At 37.3% G+C, this 18,408-nt stretch overlaps 1 protein-coding gene and 1 non-coding gene across 2 annotated transcripts; one reads left to right on the forward strand and one right to left on the reverse strand.

Annotated features, from left to right (window-relative positions):
* Positions 1-7,351: 7,351 nt before the first annotated feature.
* Positions 7,352-9,092, reverse strand: LOC131183094 (classical arabinogalactan protein 9-like). Its single transcript, XM_058153010.1, has 3 exons — positions 8,671-9,092; positions 7,782-7,959; positions 7,352-7,360 (listed from the first exon to the last, which is right to left on the reverse strand). The coding sequence occupies exons 1-3, from the start codon at positions 9,090-9,092 to the stop codon at positions 7,352-7,354; spliced, it is 609 nt and encodes a 202-aa protein (XP_058008993.1).
* Positions 9,093-15,669: 6,577 nt separating this feature from the next.
* Positions 15,670-15,776, forward strand: LOC131169765 (small nucleolar RNA R71). Its single transcript, XR_009140672.1, has one exon. It is a non-coding gene; the product is annotated as a small nucleolar RNA R71 (small nucleolar RNA).
* The last annotated feature ends 2,632 nt before the right edge of the window (positions 15,777-18,408 follow it).

Here is an 18,408-nt window from a genome sequence, read left to right on the forward strand (position 1 = left end):
CCAAAACCCTAATTCACAATTTCCTTGCATTTAACTAATTCAAAGCATATAAACACAATCTTTCAACTGATTCAAGCATCCTAACATGTTTAACTCAATTAAACTCATGCAAAACATACCCCTACATGGGCAGGCCGAAATTCACATATAATCCTCCAAAAATTGTTTTCTTTTCCATTTTTCATAATTTCTAAGTTCACTTAAACTAAGAACACATGTATTAACTAAAATTTTAATTAAAAGAACTAACCTCACTTTGATGTTCAATCTTCAATTTTCTTCTTCTTTTCTTCTTTTTTTTCTTGATCAATCTTCTTCTTAAGTGAGGTTAACAAGGTTTAACTAAGAGGATTACACTTCTATGGCTGAATTTGTGGTTCCTTCAAGCTAAAAAATGAGCTTTCATGGAGGACTAGTGAGGGAGAGAGGGAAGAGAGAGATGGACGGCTAACTTGAAGAAGATAGACTTTTGTTTTATTTTTTTTTCTTTTCTCTTTTGTTTTTATCCTTATGGAAGACCCAAAAATCTAATTAATTAAATATATTAATTATTATTTTTATGGCATCATGCATGATGTCATGCATGACGTCATCACCTTTTTAACTTTTTCATTTTCTTTTTTTTTTTTCTATTAGTTCTTTAATTTAATTCTCAATTCCAAAATTTTCTTTTCTCCGATTTTATTTGACAGTTAGGTCAGGAGTCAGCTCTCGGGGTCAATTGACCAAATTGCCCCTCGCCGGTTCATCCCGGTTTGCAAATAATTCAATATTTCTTCCGGCTCCCTGACCTAATTATTTGACTAACTTAACAGTTCTTTTTCGTGATTTTCTCTTTTCCACTGTGTTTATAATGGTCCTAAGGACTGCAGCATCACATTTTACTGTTCGAAATTTGAGTTTAAAATGACTTCGTAGTCCTTCTCGATAAGGTCACCCATCGCTGTGACTCTCTGCTCGTTTAACTTCTTATGTTCTGTTTTTCTTATTTATGCTTAACTAATTGACAATTACTAATTATTTGTGTTTATGGCTTATTAGTTATCTTAAGTGTGGTTCTAATCTCCTTAATTGTCAAGACTGACACCGATCACCGGAACAGCGAAATATACCAGGCTATACAAACGGGGGTGTTACAATTCTCCCCCCCTTAAAATAAATTTCGTCTCGAAATTTTACCTGGTATCAATCTCTGAACAGCTATGGGTGTTGTCTCCTCATGTCCTCCTCTCATTCCCAAGTAGCTTCTTGGCCCGAATGATGGTTCCACAGCACTTTTACCAATGGTATCTGCTTGTTCCGTAGCTGCTTCACCTCATAAGCCAGAATCTCTATGGGTTCTTCCTCATATGTGAGGTCTGGATTCACTTCAATTTCCTCTACTGGTAGTACATGAGATGGGTTTGATCGATACCTCCTCAACATAGACATATGGAAGACATTATGTATCTTCTCCAACTCTGGAGGTAGTGCCAAACGATATGCCAAAGGACCCACTCTTTCCAGAACCTCATATGGCCCAATGAAACGAGGACTCAGTTTCCCCTTTCTGTCGAATCTCATAATCCTCTTCCAAGGGGAAACCTTTAGGAAAACTTTCTCACCCACTGCATACTCAATATCCCTTCTTTTCAGATCAATGTAGGACTTTTGATGGTCTGATGCAGTTTTAAGTCGATCTCAAATCACCCTGATTTTTTCTTTAGTTTGCTGAACAATTTCGGGTCTAATCATCTTTCTTGCACCCACGTCATCCCAACACAACGGGGTTCTACATTTTCTGCCATACAAAGCTTCATATGGAGGCATCCCAATGCTTGATTGATAGCTGTTGTTGTAAGCAAATTCAATCAAAGACAAGTGTGTATCCCAACTGCCCTCAAACTCAATCACACAAGCCCGTAGCATATCCTCCAAGATCTGAATTACCCTCTCAGACTAGCCATCTATCTATGGGTGGAATGCAGTACTGAAGTTCAATCTAGTTCCTAGGGCTCTTTGAAGACTACCCTAGAATCTAGAAGTGAACCTAGGATCTCTGTCTGATACGATGGATACTGGCACTCCATGTAGTCTCACAATCTCATCAATGTACAACCTGACCAATCTTTCTAAACTGTAATCCATCCGGACTGGCAGAAAATGAGCAGACTTGGTCAGTCTGTCAACAATGACCCATACTGCATCATGACTCTTCTGTGTCCTCGGAAGTCCTATCACCGTAGTGGATGTAACAACCCAGCGGGTACTTGATGCTCTGCCTTCACTTGCTGACAAGTTAGGCATTTGGAAACAAACTCTCCCACATCTCTTTTCATACCCATCCACCAGTAGTGCTCTTTTAGCCCTCTATACATTTTTGTGCCACCAGGGTGCATGGCAAAAGGAGACTCATGTGCTTCCTTCAAAATGATCTGCCTCAAATTAACATCATTAGGAACACACATTCTGCCCTGGTGTAGCAGTAGACCATCATCTCTTATAGAGAATTCTGGTTTCTTGTCCAACCTGACTTCTTTTAACAGCTTTTGATACCTTTTATCATTCTGAGCAGCCATTCTGATCTGTTCAATCAACACTGGCTGTACATGCCATGCAACTGTTGTCTGCCCATCATCATTAATCTCTAAGCTGGCATGCAATGATCTTAACTCATGCACCAAAGACAAAGGAGTAACCCATAGACTTGCCATAGTCTTGCGACTTAAGGCGTCAGCCACAACATTAGCTTTCCCTGGCTGATAGTCTATCAGACAATCATAGTCTTTTATCAACTCTAACCATCTCCTTTGTCTCAAATTCAATTCCTTCTGAGTGCCCAAATACTTCAAACTCTTATGATCTGTGTAGATGTAACACTTTTCCCCATATAAATAGTGTCTCTAGATCTTAAGAGCAAACACAATAGCTGCAACCTCCAAGTCATGTGTCGGATAATTCTTCTCATGCGATTTTAGCTGGCGTGATGCATAGGCAATGACATTTTGATCTTGCATCAATACACAGCCTAACCCATTGTGAGAAGCATCACTGTAAACTGTATATTCTTTGCCCGGGATAGGTAAAGTCAGGACTGGAGCTTCAGTCAAACATTTCTTCAATTCATCAAAACTCTGTTGGCATTTATCCGTCCACTGAAATTTCACATCTTTTCTAAGCAGCTTGGTCAATGGAGATGCCAACATGGAGAATCCCCTCACAAACCGACGGTAGTATCCAGCTAAACCCAGAAAACTGCGAATCTCTGTGACATTTTTGGGTGGCCTCCAATTAAGGACAGCTTCTATCTTACTTAGATCTATCTTGATGCCCTCTTTTGATACTAGATACCCCAAGAAAGATATTTCCTTCAGCCAAAATTCACACTTCGACAATTTGGCATATAGCTGTTTTTCCCTCAAAGTCTATAGTACAATCCGCAGATGTCTATCATGCTCTTCTGCATTCCTCGAATAGACCAATATATCATCAATAAATACCACAACAAACTGGTCGAGGTATGGTCTGAAGATAGTGTTCATCAGATCCATAAAAGCAGCTGGAGCATTAGTTAACTCGAATGGCATAACTAGGAACTCATAACGGCCATAGCGGGTTCTGAAGGCAGTTTTAGCAATACTCTGCTTTTGTACTTTCAACTGATAATAACCTGATCTCAGGTCAATTTTGGAGAACACAGCTGCACCCCTCTGATGTGGCCCAACAGCAAGTGCACGGGTCGTACAAGTAATATAGAAAAGTTATCGTTCCCACGAGGAGTTGAGTTAATGATTGAATTTTTGATATAAAAATTCTAACTAATTTGAACTATTTTTGAAATTAAAGTAATAAATTGATAGATATTGAAGTGTGAATTCTATGTGTATCTATTCAACAATGTAATGATTAAAACTAAAATTGCATCAAATTAAAATAAGCAAGTTGAAATGTGGCAAAATTTAAAATGGCAAGTAATTAAATTCAATTGGAAATTAACAATGATAAAAAGGCGATTCCGGAGTTCAGGAGTTCATATTCAAGCTATTTTGGGATTTTAAATTGGTTATCCAATCTTGTGGAACTTACAGGTTTTAAGGAGATTAATTCTTAAATCCTTTGAATACCCTTTCGAGTGGGACAAAGAGTGCCTTAATCAATCTAATCCTACTTTCGTGGAGTTAGAGTTAATTAAGACCCATTAAGTTCTTTAATTAATCTGTGAATCCTCTTAATCCTTAGTCTATTTCTAGATCTAAGTTAATTAAGTCCAATTTCTTGATTATCTATCACAAGGTTTTCTCCTTTCGGTGCCTCAACCATGGATTAAGAACATCACTTAATGGGATCCTACACTAAGCATGTTATTAAGCACACAAGAAATGAATAAAACTCATTAAGACCACAAAATATGGATTACCCAATCAAAATCCACAAAATATCTCAAATATTACATCCCTTACTCCAGAATCTATTTAAAACTATTCACTATCCATAATATTTACAAGATATTTTGAGTTTATATGGAAATAAAGCTTTAATCTAAGCTAAGAAACAAGAAACCCAATACTAGAAAGGTAGGAAAGATGCAAGAAAAGAAAGAAATCTCTAAATCTGGTTGGAAATGGTGTGGGAGACAATTGTGACTCTTCAGCTGCTGCCTGCTCCTTTCCCTTTTCTTCCTTTCTTTCTTCCCCTCTTTCTAAAATGGAATATGGGGCTATTTATAACTTTTTCTGACATGGAGCCCTAAAATGGTGTGTTTGAGGTGAGATTTTCTGAGGGAATCTTCTGCCAGCTCATTAATGAAGTCTTTGTGGGACTGTATAAGTGGACTGCATAAGTTATGCAGTCCCTTATGCAGTTTTTGGCTGGTTTCTGGCTCTCTTATGCGAAACTGCATGACCAAGCGTATAAGTTATGCATAATTTTGTGAGGCTGCATAAGGGAGGCACAAATCTGCATAAGTTATGCGGCAACTTATGCACAATTTGGCAGGTATTGGAACAGTGTTTCTTCTCCTTATGCAGATCTGCATAGCTTATGCGGCAAGTTATGCGCAATTTGGCCAATGCATACTTCAACTTTGAAACTTGTTTTTTACATCTTTGGCTGCAGAAATCATTCCTCAAAAGTAAAATTTCTTTTTAGTCCTTCAAAAACACCATTTTTCCTACAAAACAAAGTAAAAATTACAAATTAATCCAAAATTGGCAATTGTGAAAAACTAACTAAATAACTAATGAAATTAGCTAAAAGTGACTAATAATCAAATAAAATGGCTATGAAATTAAACCTAAATGATTATGCAAAATGTATGCATCAAATACCTCCAAACTCAAGCTTTTGCTTGTCCTCAAGCTTTTGCTTGTCCTCAAGCAAACTTTAAAATGTGATGCAAATTTTTTTAGGGGTGCCTTATCCAAAGAGCTATGAAAATCACCTATTAAAGTAACTTAACATACCTTTAGCCATAGCAGCAATCCATATACCCATCCTTCAAAATGCAAAGAATCTAATGCTTATCCAAGCTTTCACTACTTAGCCATCAAGTCAATTATCAATCAAAATTCCCAAACCAACCAATCAAAAGAGAGAGTCATGCTCAAAAGGAATTCTAGGATAATCAATAGTCAAAGTGTCTCTATATAGAATGATGGAATTAAATGAATGAATAGATAATTTTCCAATCCCATAGGCAAATTCCCTACTCCTATCTCCACTAATGTAGCAAGTACTATCAAGAGATCAAAGGTCTTTTTAGGGATGTAATGGGGCCATGGGGTTCAAAAATGAGGCTAAGAAGAAAAAGGGGTAAAAAGGATTCAAAGCATGAGAATATTTCCAATCTTGACAACATAAGGTACACTTCTTATTTTATTATATTTTTTTTCTTTTTCTCTCTTTTTTTTCTTTTTTTTATATATTTGGAGGAGAGAAATATGCAATGAGAATTGTCAAGTGCTAGCATAATTTACAAAACACATAAAAATGGAGGGACATTTTGATACTTTAAACTTGTATCTTGCATTTTCTTTTGATGATTGTCCCTAAAAATGCCACCCCCAAACTCATTCCTTTTAATACTTTGGGTGGATTTCTTTCAATTTGAATGACAATAATGAAAATCACATATACTAGCACTTTTACAAGATGACAAGCATTTCTTCTCCCTTTTATTTTATTTTTATTCTTTTCTCTTCTTTTTTTTTATGTACCTAATATTATAAATAATTATTCTCATGAAAAGGGTTGGAGTGTTTGGTTCATTTGCTAGGTAGCAATAAGGGTTTCAAGAAAAATTAGGAATAAAAAGGCTCAAAGGGGTTTGCAAGGGTCAATTTTAATTAGGAAAAGGGACAAAGGTTTAAAATGAGAAGGTTTAAATCAAAGAATGCCTAATCATCTCTCTTTTCAAGTACAAGCTGGTATTTCGCCTTGAAATGTTTAGAAAATTTGTTCTAGGATTGGTGAGACATCATTTGATTACCTTATATCCAATAACTCCTTCTAAACATTCCAATCTCTAAAGGACTAGTTGGGTGGCTTTTTGGCTAAGAAGATATAGGCAAGGGATAAACACTTCAAAACCTTGCACCTCTTAGGAAACTTTCAATCCACAAACCCAACTAAAGGTAAGTCAAATCACTCTCATAGGCAACTTTTCAATACTCAAGGGATTTGGCAAAAGATTTTAATGCATGATGCATGATTCCTAAAAATGAGTAATGCATTAACTAAATGGAGGAAGTCTATTTGTGTGCAATGTGTACAATTTCTAAGTGATGTATAATGTGTGTGTGAATGTATTACGTATATGTATGTATGAATGTATATGTAAAATATTTACAATATATGTAAATGGAATAGGATGAGATGTTCTTATACTCAAAATATGAAAAATGCAGCAAAAATCAAAATGTGCACCCCCAAACTCAAAATTAGACATTGTCCTCAATGTCTCAAGCAGTGCATTATCAAAACTCAAAGCAAAGGGAATAACCAGGATTAGTGAAATTTAAGAGCAAAAAGAAAGAGTTACCTGGTATAGAGCAGATGAGAGTGCAAGAGATAATGGTGATGCATAAGAAGCTGCACAGGTTATGCATAATAAACAGAGCAGGTGCATAAGGAGGGTGCATAAGCTGTGCGGTTCTGCATGAGTGACATAAAGGACTGCACAGGCTATGCAGAACATTTGCATAAGGGGATTCACAGCCTGTGCAGTATATTCAAAAGCTGCTGCATGATGATTAGTAAGGAAAAATGTGCAACCACCAGTAGAAACATGCAAATATATACAATGAATGGACAAGTATGCACAAAAGGGCAGTAAAGGCCATGAAAGTCAATGAAAAACTAATGGAGTAGCCATCTAATAGAACTTCAAGAAAAACAGAATTCAAAGCAAACTAAAATTGTTTCAACATATCTACAAAGAAAAACTCCTACAAGTTTGAACAAAAGCAAAATAAAAACTAATCTAATTCTATTGTCTTGCCCTTGTCCAAAGATGCTGCTAAAGGACTGGTTGGAGCTGGCTGCTGTCGAAGGGATGGTTCTGGGGGAGGTGATGGAGGTGGAGGTGGCATTCCCAGAAAAACCATGAGCTGCTTCATCATCTCTTTTAATTCTTTCTGCTTATCTCTGGTTTCCATGACAAAATCAAAGAGTTGATCATGACGATCCTTGAGGGTATCAAGACCAGTTTCAAGCTTCCTATCCACAAAATATATATCATCACTAAGCCTTTCAAGATAGGTGAATAAGGCTTTAGTGTTGAAGGGAGGAGGTGCTGTGGATGCAGAGGGTTCAGCTGCAGAAGGTGTAGGCTGTGCAGAATCTGTTGGGATGTCCTGTGCAGACTGAGTGGGTGGTGTAGGTTCAGCAGAATGCTGTTGGGCTGGTGGGACAGATTGTGCCTCTGGTTGTGCAGTGGGTCTTGTGTCTACTGCTGGTTGTGCAGTGTCAGAAGGTGGCAAACTGAATCCAGTTTTGGACAGGTGTGTAGCATCAAAATATAGAGTGTCTGAAAGTGCTGGTAGAGGATGCTCTTCTAGATTAAAACCAAAATGCTTGGCTATAACAGTTATGAGCCCACCCATGACTATGTCACCTATGGATTTGGTGGCAATATGTAACACATGCTCACAAAAGAAGTAACCAGGAGAAACTTTAACTTTGTGAAAAGCACACCATAGCATGAACAATTCAGATTTTCCAACAGCACCAGAACTAGTCCCTCTGCCCAAGATAGTGCTAGCAATAAGCCTATGGATAAATCTAAGTGCAGGGTCTAGTATTTGAGAGGTCTTGGATCTGCCAGCAGAAAAACTTTGAGGTTGGTTTGTGATAATCCTCCAAAACTGAGCAGCATTCCAAACACTTTTGTTTGCTGCCTCTACCCCTGTATATGGTATCCTAAATAGTCCATCAATTGCAAACCCAAAAATGCTATGAAATTGGTCTAATGATAACTCTCTATTTTGCCCCAAACATCTAAACTTCATAGTTGGCTTGTAATCTATCTCATGCAATTTCAGGGTAGCAGAGAATGAGGAAATAAATTCCAAAACTAGAGCTGGATAAATTATTTCTTGCTTATGCACAAATTCCATCCAACCCAAACCATCAAGGTAGGCAACAACATTATCAAATAAACCAACTGATTGGAGGGCATCCGCAGAAATGTACCTTGTGGGTTGCACCCTCCTTTCCTTAAGCCTCTTAAAGGCTGCCTTGTGAGCTGCATCAGGAAAGGGCCAAGGTAGTTTTGATACCTGTGATGCTGCTGACATTTGCTTTTTACTGGAAGAGGGTGATTTGGCCTGTGGGGTAGAGGTAGAAACGCTAGCCTCATGTCGTGTGGAGGTTGAAGTTTTGGGGTTTTTGGGTGGAGGCTCTGATAGTGGAGTGGTGGGTGGTTCTTTGCGTTTTGCAAGAGGTGGTGCAGAAGCCATGGGTCGGGTGGATTTCGACCTGATTTTTCTCTTATAAGTGGCTATGGGAGGTGGTGGAGGGGTTTCTTGTGGAGGGGAATCGGGGTTGGGAGGTCGCATTGCCAAGGGCGAGACTTGGAGAGGGGAGGTTTGAGGGGAATGAGGAGGTGAGTCCATGGGGTTGTCGACAATGGAAATGGAAGAGGTGATGGAAAAAGTAAAAGAAACAGAGGGGCGTTAGGGTAAAGGGGGGCGAAAAGAGGAGTGGAGAAGAAGGGGAAGAGTAATGCCGGAATAAATGGACGTGGAGGGACAGGCGTGAACAGAAAAGACGGGAAGTGGAGGTGGGAAAGTGGATGCCGAAAAAAATTTTTGATTTGAACAGGACATGTGTAAAACTAAATAAGGGGAGAATGGGTGTGCATAACTTATGCACTCTCTTATGCAGTTTTCGGTGGAAGATAAAGAGTGCGAAAAATTGATTATGCAAGAGTGCATAGCTTATGCGCTGACTTATGCAAGTTTCGGCTAAAAATGGAAGTGTAGGAATTGTGGTCATGCAAAAGTGCATAAGCTGTGCACTCTCCTTATGCAAGTCTCGGCAGGTTTTGGGTTTCCAGAATTTGTGGTCATGCAGAAGTGCATAAGCCATGCACTCTCCTTATGCAAGTCTCGGTGGGTTTTGGAATTCAGAAAAATTGGTCATGCGGTTGTGCATAAGCTATGCACTCTCCTTATGCAAGTCTCGGCAGGTTTTGGGTTTCCAGAATTTGTGGTCATGCAGAAGTGCATAAGCTATGCACTCCCTTATGCAGATTTCGGCAGAAAGAGAAAATGCAGGATTTGAAGTCATGCAAAAGTGCATAAGTCATGCACACACTTATGCAAGTTTCGGTAGATATGAAATTTGACAAAAATATGGCTATGCAGAATTGCATAAGCTGTGCACATCCTTATGCAGTTTGCAATAGAGATGAAAAATGGCAAGAATTGTGGTTATGTAGGATTGCATAAGCTATGCACATCCTTATGCAGTTTTTAGCAAGATGAGAAAATGGCAAAATTTGTGATCTAAAAGCTGCATAAGCTATGCAGTTACTTATGCACAATTCAACAAGATTGAGATTACAATTGAAAATGAATTGCAAGTTTGAAAAATACACTAGAATGCAGAAATGTAATTCTATAAAGCATAAATCATGAGAAATTATCACCAAAAACACATCAACATATACAAAATCCATCACAATTGCATCAAACAAGCTTGTAGAAGTGAGTTTTGCATAAGAGGCATTTGTGAGCTATGCCATTTCAATTCAAATTCTGCAAATCAATATTTATCACATTAAAAACTCAATAGAATCTGCATAAAGTTGCATTTATCCACAAATGAGAATGGACTCCCCAAGTTATGCCAAGAAAATGCAGTATGTCCACCTTGAATCTCACAACCCAAATAAGCTCAAAACTACAAAAATGACCCACTTACCATCATATTAACATGATAAGCACAAATACTTAAAAGTTACACACCCAACCTCACAAAGAAACATAACCCATGTGCTGCAGACCCTTCTTTGCTGCAAATTGCATTTTTCTGCATAAACCAAGTAGCAAACCTGCACAGGTTATGCAGTAAAAATAAATCAATCCTAGGAGAGTTGAAGGACATAATTTCAGATTAAGAGTCACTCCCTAGCAATTCACCAACCTTCCTCCATTGAAATACATCTATAAGGGACAAGATTCAACAATGTCAAAAATTGAATTTGGGGAAATTTAAGATAAAAATAAAAGCAATGTAAATAAAAGTAAATCAACAAAAAGGAAAATAAAATAACTTGGGATGCCTCCCAAGAGGGCTAATTTATAGTCCTTAGCTGGACTCTTCATGCATTTCACTGAAAAGAGGTGAGGGATTGGAGAGCTTGTAACAGCTTGCTCCCTTTATTGGGTCTCCAGTTATGTAATGTTTCAATCTATGCCCATTGACCTTAAAATTCCCAGATTTTTCACTCCAAATTTCAATTGCTCCATAAGGGAAAACCTTAGAAACTCTATATGGACCAGTCCGCCTTGATTTAAGTTTTCCAGGGAACAATTTCAATCTTGAGTTGAACAATAAAACTGAATCACCCTCTTTAAATTCCTTTTTTCTAAGATGCTTATCATGCCAAACTTTAGTTCTTTCTTTGTAAATACGGGCACTTTCATAAGCATCCATCCTCAATTCTTCAAGTTCTTTAAGTTGCAATAGCCTTTTCTCACCAGCTTGCTTGAAATCAAAATTCAAGGTCTGAATGGCCCAATATGCTCTATGTTCTAGCTCCACAGGTAAATGACAAGACTTACCATACACTAACCTAAAGGGAGTAGTTCCTATAGGGGTTTTGTAAGCAGTCCTATATGCCCATAAAGCATCATCTAGTTTGACAGACCAATCTTTCCGAGAATTGCTCACTGTTTTCTCCAAGATATGTTTGAGTTCTCTGTTAGAAATTTCAACTTGTCCTGAAGTTTGAGGGTGGTATGGGGTAGCTATCTTGTGCACTACACCATACTTCCTCATTAAGCTCTCAAATTGCTTATTACAAAAATGTGAACCCCCATCACTAATTACAGCCCTTGGAGCTCCAAATCTACTCAAGACAAATTTCTTCAAGAATTTCACTACCACTCTAGCATCATTAGTTGGAGTTGCAATAGCTTCCACCCACTTTGACACATAGTCAACCCCAACTAGGATGTATCTATTACCATATGAAGGAGGAAATGGCCCCATAAAATCTATTCCCCAGACATCAAATAATTCTACTTCAAGAATATCATTTAGGGGCATTTGATCTCTTTTTGACAAATTTCCACTCCTTTGACATTTATCACATTCTAACACAAATTTTCTCACATCCTTAAAAAGATTTGGCCAAAAGAAACCAGCTTGCAAAATTTTACTAGCTGTTTTAAAGATTCCAAAATGTCCTCCATAATCAGAAGCATGGCAATGATGTATAACACTCTGTGTCTCCTCATCAGGAATATATCTTCTTATTAAACCATCACAACATCTCCTAAAGAGTAAAGGATCATCCCATCTATAAAATTTTGCCTCATGCAAAAACTTTTTCTTTTGTTGCCATATCATTCCTAGAGGTAAAACTCCACAAGATAGATAATTCACAAAGTCTGCATACCAAGGTAGTTTAGCAACAAGAGAGAAAAGTTGTTCATCCAAGAAAAACTCATCAATAGGGACTTCATCCATTTCTTCATCATCCAATTTCAACCTACTAAGATTATCTGCAACTACATTTTCAGCTCCCTTCTTATCTCTAATCTCCAAATCAAACTCTTGTAGCATCATAATCCACCTAATGAGCCTAGGTTTGGCCTCCTTTTTACGGAGTAAATACCTGATAGCAGCATGATCTGAAAATATAACCACCTTTGAGTCAATAATGTAAGGTCTGAACTTTTCCAATGCAAAGACAATTGCTAAAAATTCCTTTTTAGTTGTTGCATAATTTGTTTGAGCCTCATCCAGTGTTCTACTAGCATAATAAATAGCATAAGCCCTTTTGTCCTTTCTTTGACCAAGAACAGCTCCAATTGCATAGTTGCTAGCATCACACATAATTCAAAAGGTAGGCTCCAATCGGGCGGTTGCATGATTGGTGCAGTGATAAGAGCTTGCTTCAACCTACAAAAGGCATCCAAACACTCTTGGTCAAATACAAATGGTATGTCATGACTTAACAAATTAGACAAAGGTTTGGCTATTTTAGAAAAATCCTTGATAAAGCGTCTGTAGAACCTGGCATGTCCTAGAAAACTTCGAATTCCCTTGACATTGGTAGGAGGAGCCATCTTCTCTATCACTTCAACCTTGGCTTTATCAACCTCTATTCCTCTGTTAGACACCAAATGTCCAAGCACTATCCCTTCCTGAACCATGAAATGACACTTTTCCCAGTTTAGCACAAGGTCAGTATCTGCACATCGCTGCAAAACTTTAGAAAGGTTAGCCAAGCATATGTCAAATGAAGATCCATAAACAGAAAAGTCATCCATAAAAACCTCCATTATATCTTCAATGAAATCTGAGAAGATTGCCATCATGCACCTTTGAAATGTGGCTGGTGTATTACACAACCCAAATGGCATCCTCCTATAAGCAAAGGTTCCATATGGACAAGTAAAAGTAGTTTTCTCTTGATCATTTGGATGGATAGGGATTTGAAAAAAACCTGAATACCCATCTAAATAGCAAAAATAAGAATGCCTACCTAGTCTTTCTAACATTTGATCAATGAAGGGAAGTGGAAAATGATCTTTTCTAGTGGCAATATTTAATTTTCTGTAATCTATGCACATTCGCCAACTAGTCACTGTTCTAGTGGGAATTAATTCATTATTTTCATTTTTGACAACTGTCATTCCACCGTTTTTTGGGACAACATGTACTGGGCTCACCCAAGTACTGTCTGAAATAGGATATATGATCCCTGCATCAAGCAACTTCAAAATTTCCTTTTTAACAACTTCTTTCATATTTGGGTTCAACCTCCTCTGATGTTCAATAGATGGCTTACAATTTTCTTCCAAAATAATTCTATGCATGCAAAAGTGTGGGCTTATTCCCTTAATGTCATCTATGGTATATCCTAAAACTTTCCTAAATTGCCTCAACACTCTTAACAACTTATCAGCCTCTAAGGTACTCAAGTTTGCATTTACAATTACTGGATAAGTGTTATTAGTGCCAAGAAATTCATACCTGAGCTGAGAAGGAAGTTGCTTAAGTTCTACCTTAGGTGCATCTTCTTCCTTGAATGATGGTTGCTTAGATTCGACTTTTTCCTTTTGTGTGAGTTGAAAAATTGGAGCAGAAATGAATGGTGGATTACCCTCTAAATGTTGAGCATATGCAGCCACATAAGGGTTGTCATAGTCTATGCCTCCTCCATGAACCAAGCAATTTTCTAGTGGATCTTCCGGATATCTCTTTCTGAAGTGTTCTTCAACCAGCTCATCAATGATATCAATTCTCAAACAAGTATCAGCTTCAGAATGATGCTTCTTCATAGTGTTATTAATATTGAAAACCAATTGATCTTCACCAACTCTAAGAGTCAATTTTTCTCCCTTAACATCAATCAATGCTCCTGTTGTAGCTAGAAAGGGTCTTCCCAAGATAATTGGGATATTAGAATCCTCTTCCATGTCCAAGATGACAAAGTCAACAAGTACATAGAACTTCCCAACCTTCAGAGGCACATTCTCCAAAATCCCTTCAGGATACTTAATTGATCTGTCAGCTAACTGAAGAGAAATGTGGGTTGGCTTAAGATCTCCCATATTGAGCTTCTCATAAATGGAGAGGGGCATAAGGCTAACACTAGCCCCTAAATCACATAAAGCTTTTGTAGAACATGATTCCCCAATGTGACATGGAATTGAAAAACTCCCTGGATCCTTGAGCTTTGGAGGAAGTTTGCTTTGGAGGATAGCACTGCATTCTTCTGTCAAAGCTACAGTTTCATGGTCTTCAAGTTTCCTCTTGTTTGAGAGAATTTCTTTTAAGAATTTTGCATAAGAGGGCATTTGTGAAAGAGCATCAATAAAAGGCACATTTATGTAAAGCTTCTTCAAAACCTCTAAGAACTTTCCAAATTGCTTATCAAGCTTGGTGTTTTGAAATCTTTGTGGAAAAGGAAGTTGTGGCTTGTAAGGCTCTGGAGGTATACACTTCTCTTCCTTCTCTTCAATTTTCTCTTTACATTTTTCTGCACTTTCTTTCTCACTTTCTTGTTTTTCACTCTCATCAATTTCTTTCTCATTTTCTCTCTTCTCACTATTTTCACTTTTCTCATTTTTTTCACTCTTCTCATTATTTACAACTTTCCCACTTCTTAAAGTAATAGCTTGACACTGCTCTCTTGGGTTTTCTGGTTGACTTGGAAGTTTTCCAAAAGACTTTATACCTGAGGAAGATGCTTGTTGTGCAATATGATTTTCCAACATTCTGTTATGTGTTTGCATCTGTTCTAGCCTTGCTTTCATCTCTCTCATCTCCTCATCATGCTTAGTTTGGTTAGCAAGAATCTGTTGTAATAAAGCTTCAGTAGTGGAACTTTGTTCTTGCTGTTTTGGTGTAGGTGCAGGATTCATGTTTTTTTGCTGAAAATTAGGCAATGGTTGCCTATTTTGCTGATATAGAATTCCTTATTGCTGTTGTGGTTGAAAATTCTGATTTGGAACTTGACTTTGCTGATTTCCCCATGAAAAGTTGGGATGATTCCTCCAATTTGGATTATAAGTTTGAGAGTAAGGATTCCCCATTTGTTTGTTTCCATAATTACCAACATATGCAGCTTGCTCTCCATAGTCTATTCCACAGCTGGTAGTTCCCTCTGCATAAGCAACTTGTTGTGAACTTCCAGATGATGATGATGAACTAACCAACATACTTAAATCTTCCATCTTCTTAGCCAAAATATTTGTAAGTGCATCAAACTTTGCATTAATCATGTTGAATGGATCAAGGTCATACATCCCAGCAGCTTGCCTCTTTTGAGTTGGAGCTGGTCCTCTTGGACTACTCCAAAGATGAGTATTCTTTGCAATTTTCTCCAATAGCTCATAAGCTTCATCTTCATGCTTCATAATAAATTCTCCTCCTGTTTGAGCATCAATAATCCCTCTAATTGCAGGAGTAACATTGGTGTAAAAATTCTGGTTTATCATCCATTTTGGAATGGCATGATGTGGGCATTGTCTTTCTAATTCTTTCCATCTCATCCATGATTCATAGAGAGTTTCATCTTCTCTTGGTCTGAAAGCTATCATTTGATTCCTCAATTCTTGAGTTTTTCCAGGTGGAAAATATTGTATAAGAAATGCATCAGTGAGTTGCTCCCAATTTGTAATGGAGTTGTGAGGTAAAGAATCAAGCCAATCCAATGCTCTATCTTTCAAAGAGAATGGGAATAGCTTCAATCTTGCTGCATCATCAGACACTCCAGGTTGTTTTTGCATATCACAAATCATAGCAAACTTCTTCAGATGTGTGTGTGGATTTTCAGAAGGATGTCCTCCAAATTGTGAATTTTGAATCATTTGAAGAACTCCAAAATCCATCTTGTAACTATTTGCATTAATTCTTGGTCTTGCTATACTTTCTCTCAAATCATCAAAACGAGGAAAAGCATGATCCATCATACTTCCCCTAGGCACATTAGCATTTACAACTTCTTCACCTTGGGCTGCATTTTCATTGTTTCGATCATTTCCAGCATTACCGCCACCAATTCTAATTCTTTCATCAGCCATGTCTGCTTCTAACTCAGTTTCTCTCAATGCTTCTTTCCTTTTTCTGGTTTATTTCTTATTGGCTTTACAAAATTTCTCAATTTCAGGATCAAACAATAAGGATGTGTCACTTGTGCTTTTAGCTCTTCTCATAAAAGATTAAAAGTACCTAAAAAGAACAAACAAACACAAAATGAAAAGATAACAAAGATAAAACTATAAACAACTAAAATAATCAAGAATTCAATTTTAAACAAACAACTCCCCGGCAACAACGCCAAAAACTTGATGTGGCCCAACCGCAAGTGCACGGGTCGTACAAGTAATATAGAAAAGTTATCGTTCCCATGAGGAGTTGAGTTAATGATTGAATTTTTGATATAAAAATTCTAACTAATTTGAACTATTTTTGAAATTAAAGTAATAAATTGATAGATATTGAAGTGTGAATTCTATGTGTATCTATTCAACAATGTAATGATTAAAACTAAAATTGCATCAAATTAAAATAAGCAAGTTGAAATGTGACAAAATTTAAAATGGCAAGTAATTAAATTCAATTGGAAATTAACAATGATAAAAAGGCGATTCCGGAGTTCGGGAGTTCATATTCAAGCTATTTTGGGATTTTAAATTGGTTATCCAATCTTGTGGAACTTACGGGTTTTAAGGAGATTAATTCTTAAATCCTTTGAATACCCTTTCGAGTGGGACAAAGAGTGCCTTAATCAATCTAATCCTACTTTCGTGGAGTTAGAGTTAATTAAGACCCATTAAGTTCTTTAATTAATCTGTGAATCCTCTTAATCCTTAGTCTATTTCTAGATCTAAGTTAATTAAGTCCAATTTCTTGATTATCTATCACAAGGTTTTCTCCTTTCGGTGCCTCAACCATGGATTAAGAACATCACTTAATGGGATCCTACACTAAGCATGTCATTAAGCACACAAGAAATGAATAAAACTCATTAAGACCACAAAATATGGATTACCCAATCAAAATCCACAAAATATCTCAAATATTACATCCCTTACTCCAGAATCTATTTAAAATTATTCACTATCCATAATATTTACAAGATATTCTGAGTTTATATGGAAATAAAGCTTTAATCTAAGCTAAGAAACAAGAAACCCAATACTAGAAAGGTAGGAAAGATGCAAGAAAAGAAAGAAATCTCCAAATCTGGTTGGAAATGGTGTGGGAGACAATTGTGACTCTTCAGCTGCTGCCTGCTCCTTTCCCTTTTCTTCCTTTCTTTCTTCCCCTCTTTCTAAAATGGAATATGGGGCTATTTATAACTTTTTCTGACATGGAGCCCTAAAATGGTGTGTTTGAGGTGAGATTTTCTGAAAGAATCTTCTGCCAGCTCATTAATGAAGTCTTTGTGGGACTGCATAAGTGGACTGCATAAGTTATGCAGTCCCTTATGCAGTTTTCGGCTGGTTTCTGGCTCTCTTATGCGAAACTGCATGACCAAGCGCATAAGTTATGCACAATTCTGTGAGGCTGCATAAGGGAGGCATGAATCTGCATAAGTTATGCGGCAACTTATGCACAATTCGGCAGGTATTGGAACAGTGTTTCTTCTCCTTATGCAGATCTGCATAGCTTATGCGGTAAGTTATGCGCAATTTGACCAATGCATACTTCAACTTTGAAAGTTGTTTTTGACATCTTTGGCTGCAGAAATCATTCCTCAAAAGTAAAATTTCTTTTTAGTCCTTCAAAAACACCATTTTTCTTATAAAATAAAGTAAAAATTACAAATTAATCCAAAATTGGCAATTATGAAAAACTAACTAAATAACTAATGAAATTAGCTAAAAGTGACTAATAATCAAATAAAATGGCTATGAAATTAAACCTAAATGATTATGCAAAATGTATGCATCACCCTCAACTGATCAAATAAGTCATCAAAGGGCAATGGATATCTATTCTTTATTGTCACCTTATTCAACTGCCGATAATCAATAAATAAGCGGAGAGTGCCATCCTTCTTCTTAACAAACAATACTGGCGCTCCCCAAGGTGACACGCTAGGGCGGATAAAGCCCTTGTCAAGCAATTCTTGCAATTGCACTTTCAACTCTTTCAATTCTGCAGGTGCCATTCTGTATGGCGTTATGGAGATTGGGTCCACACCAGGCATAACATCAATTTCAAACTGCACCTCTCTTT

This window comes from Hevea brasiliensis, chromosome 1, assembly GCF_030052815.1.
Source record: "Hevea brasiliensis isolate MT/VB/25A 57/8 chromosome 1, ASM3005281v1, whole genome shotgun sequence".
Taxonomy (NCBI): domain Eukaryota; kingdom Viridiplantae; phylum Streptophyta; class Magnoliopsida; order Malpighiales; family Euphorbiaceae; genus Hevea; species Hevea brasiliensis.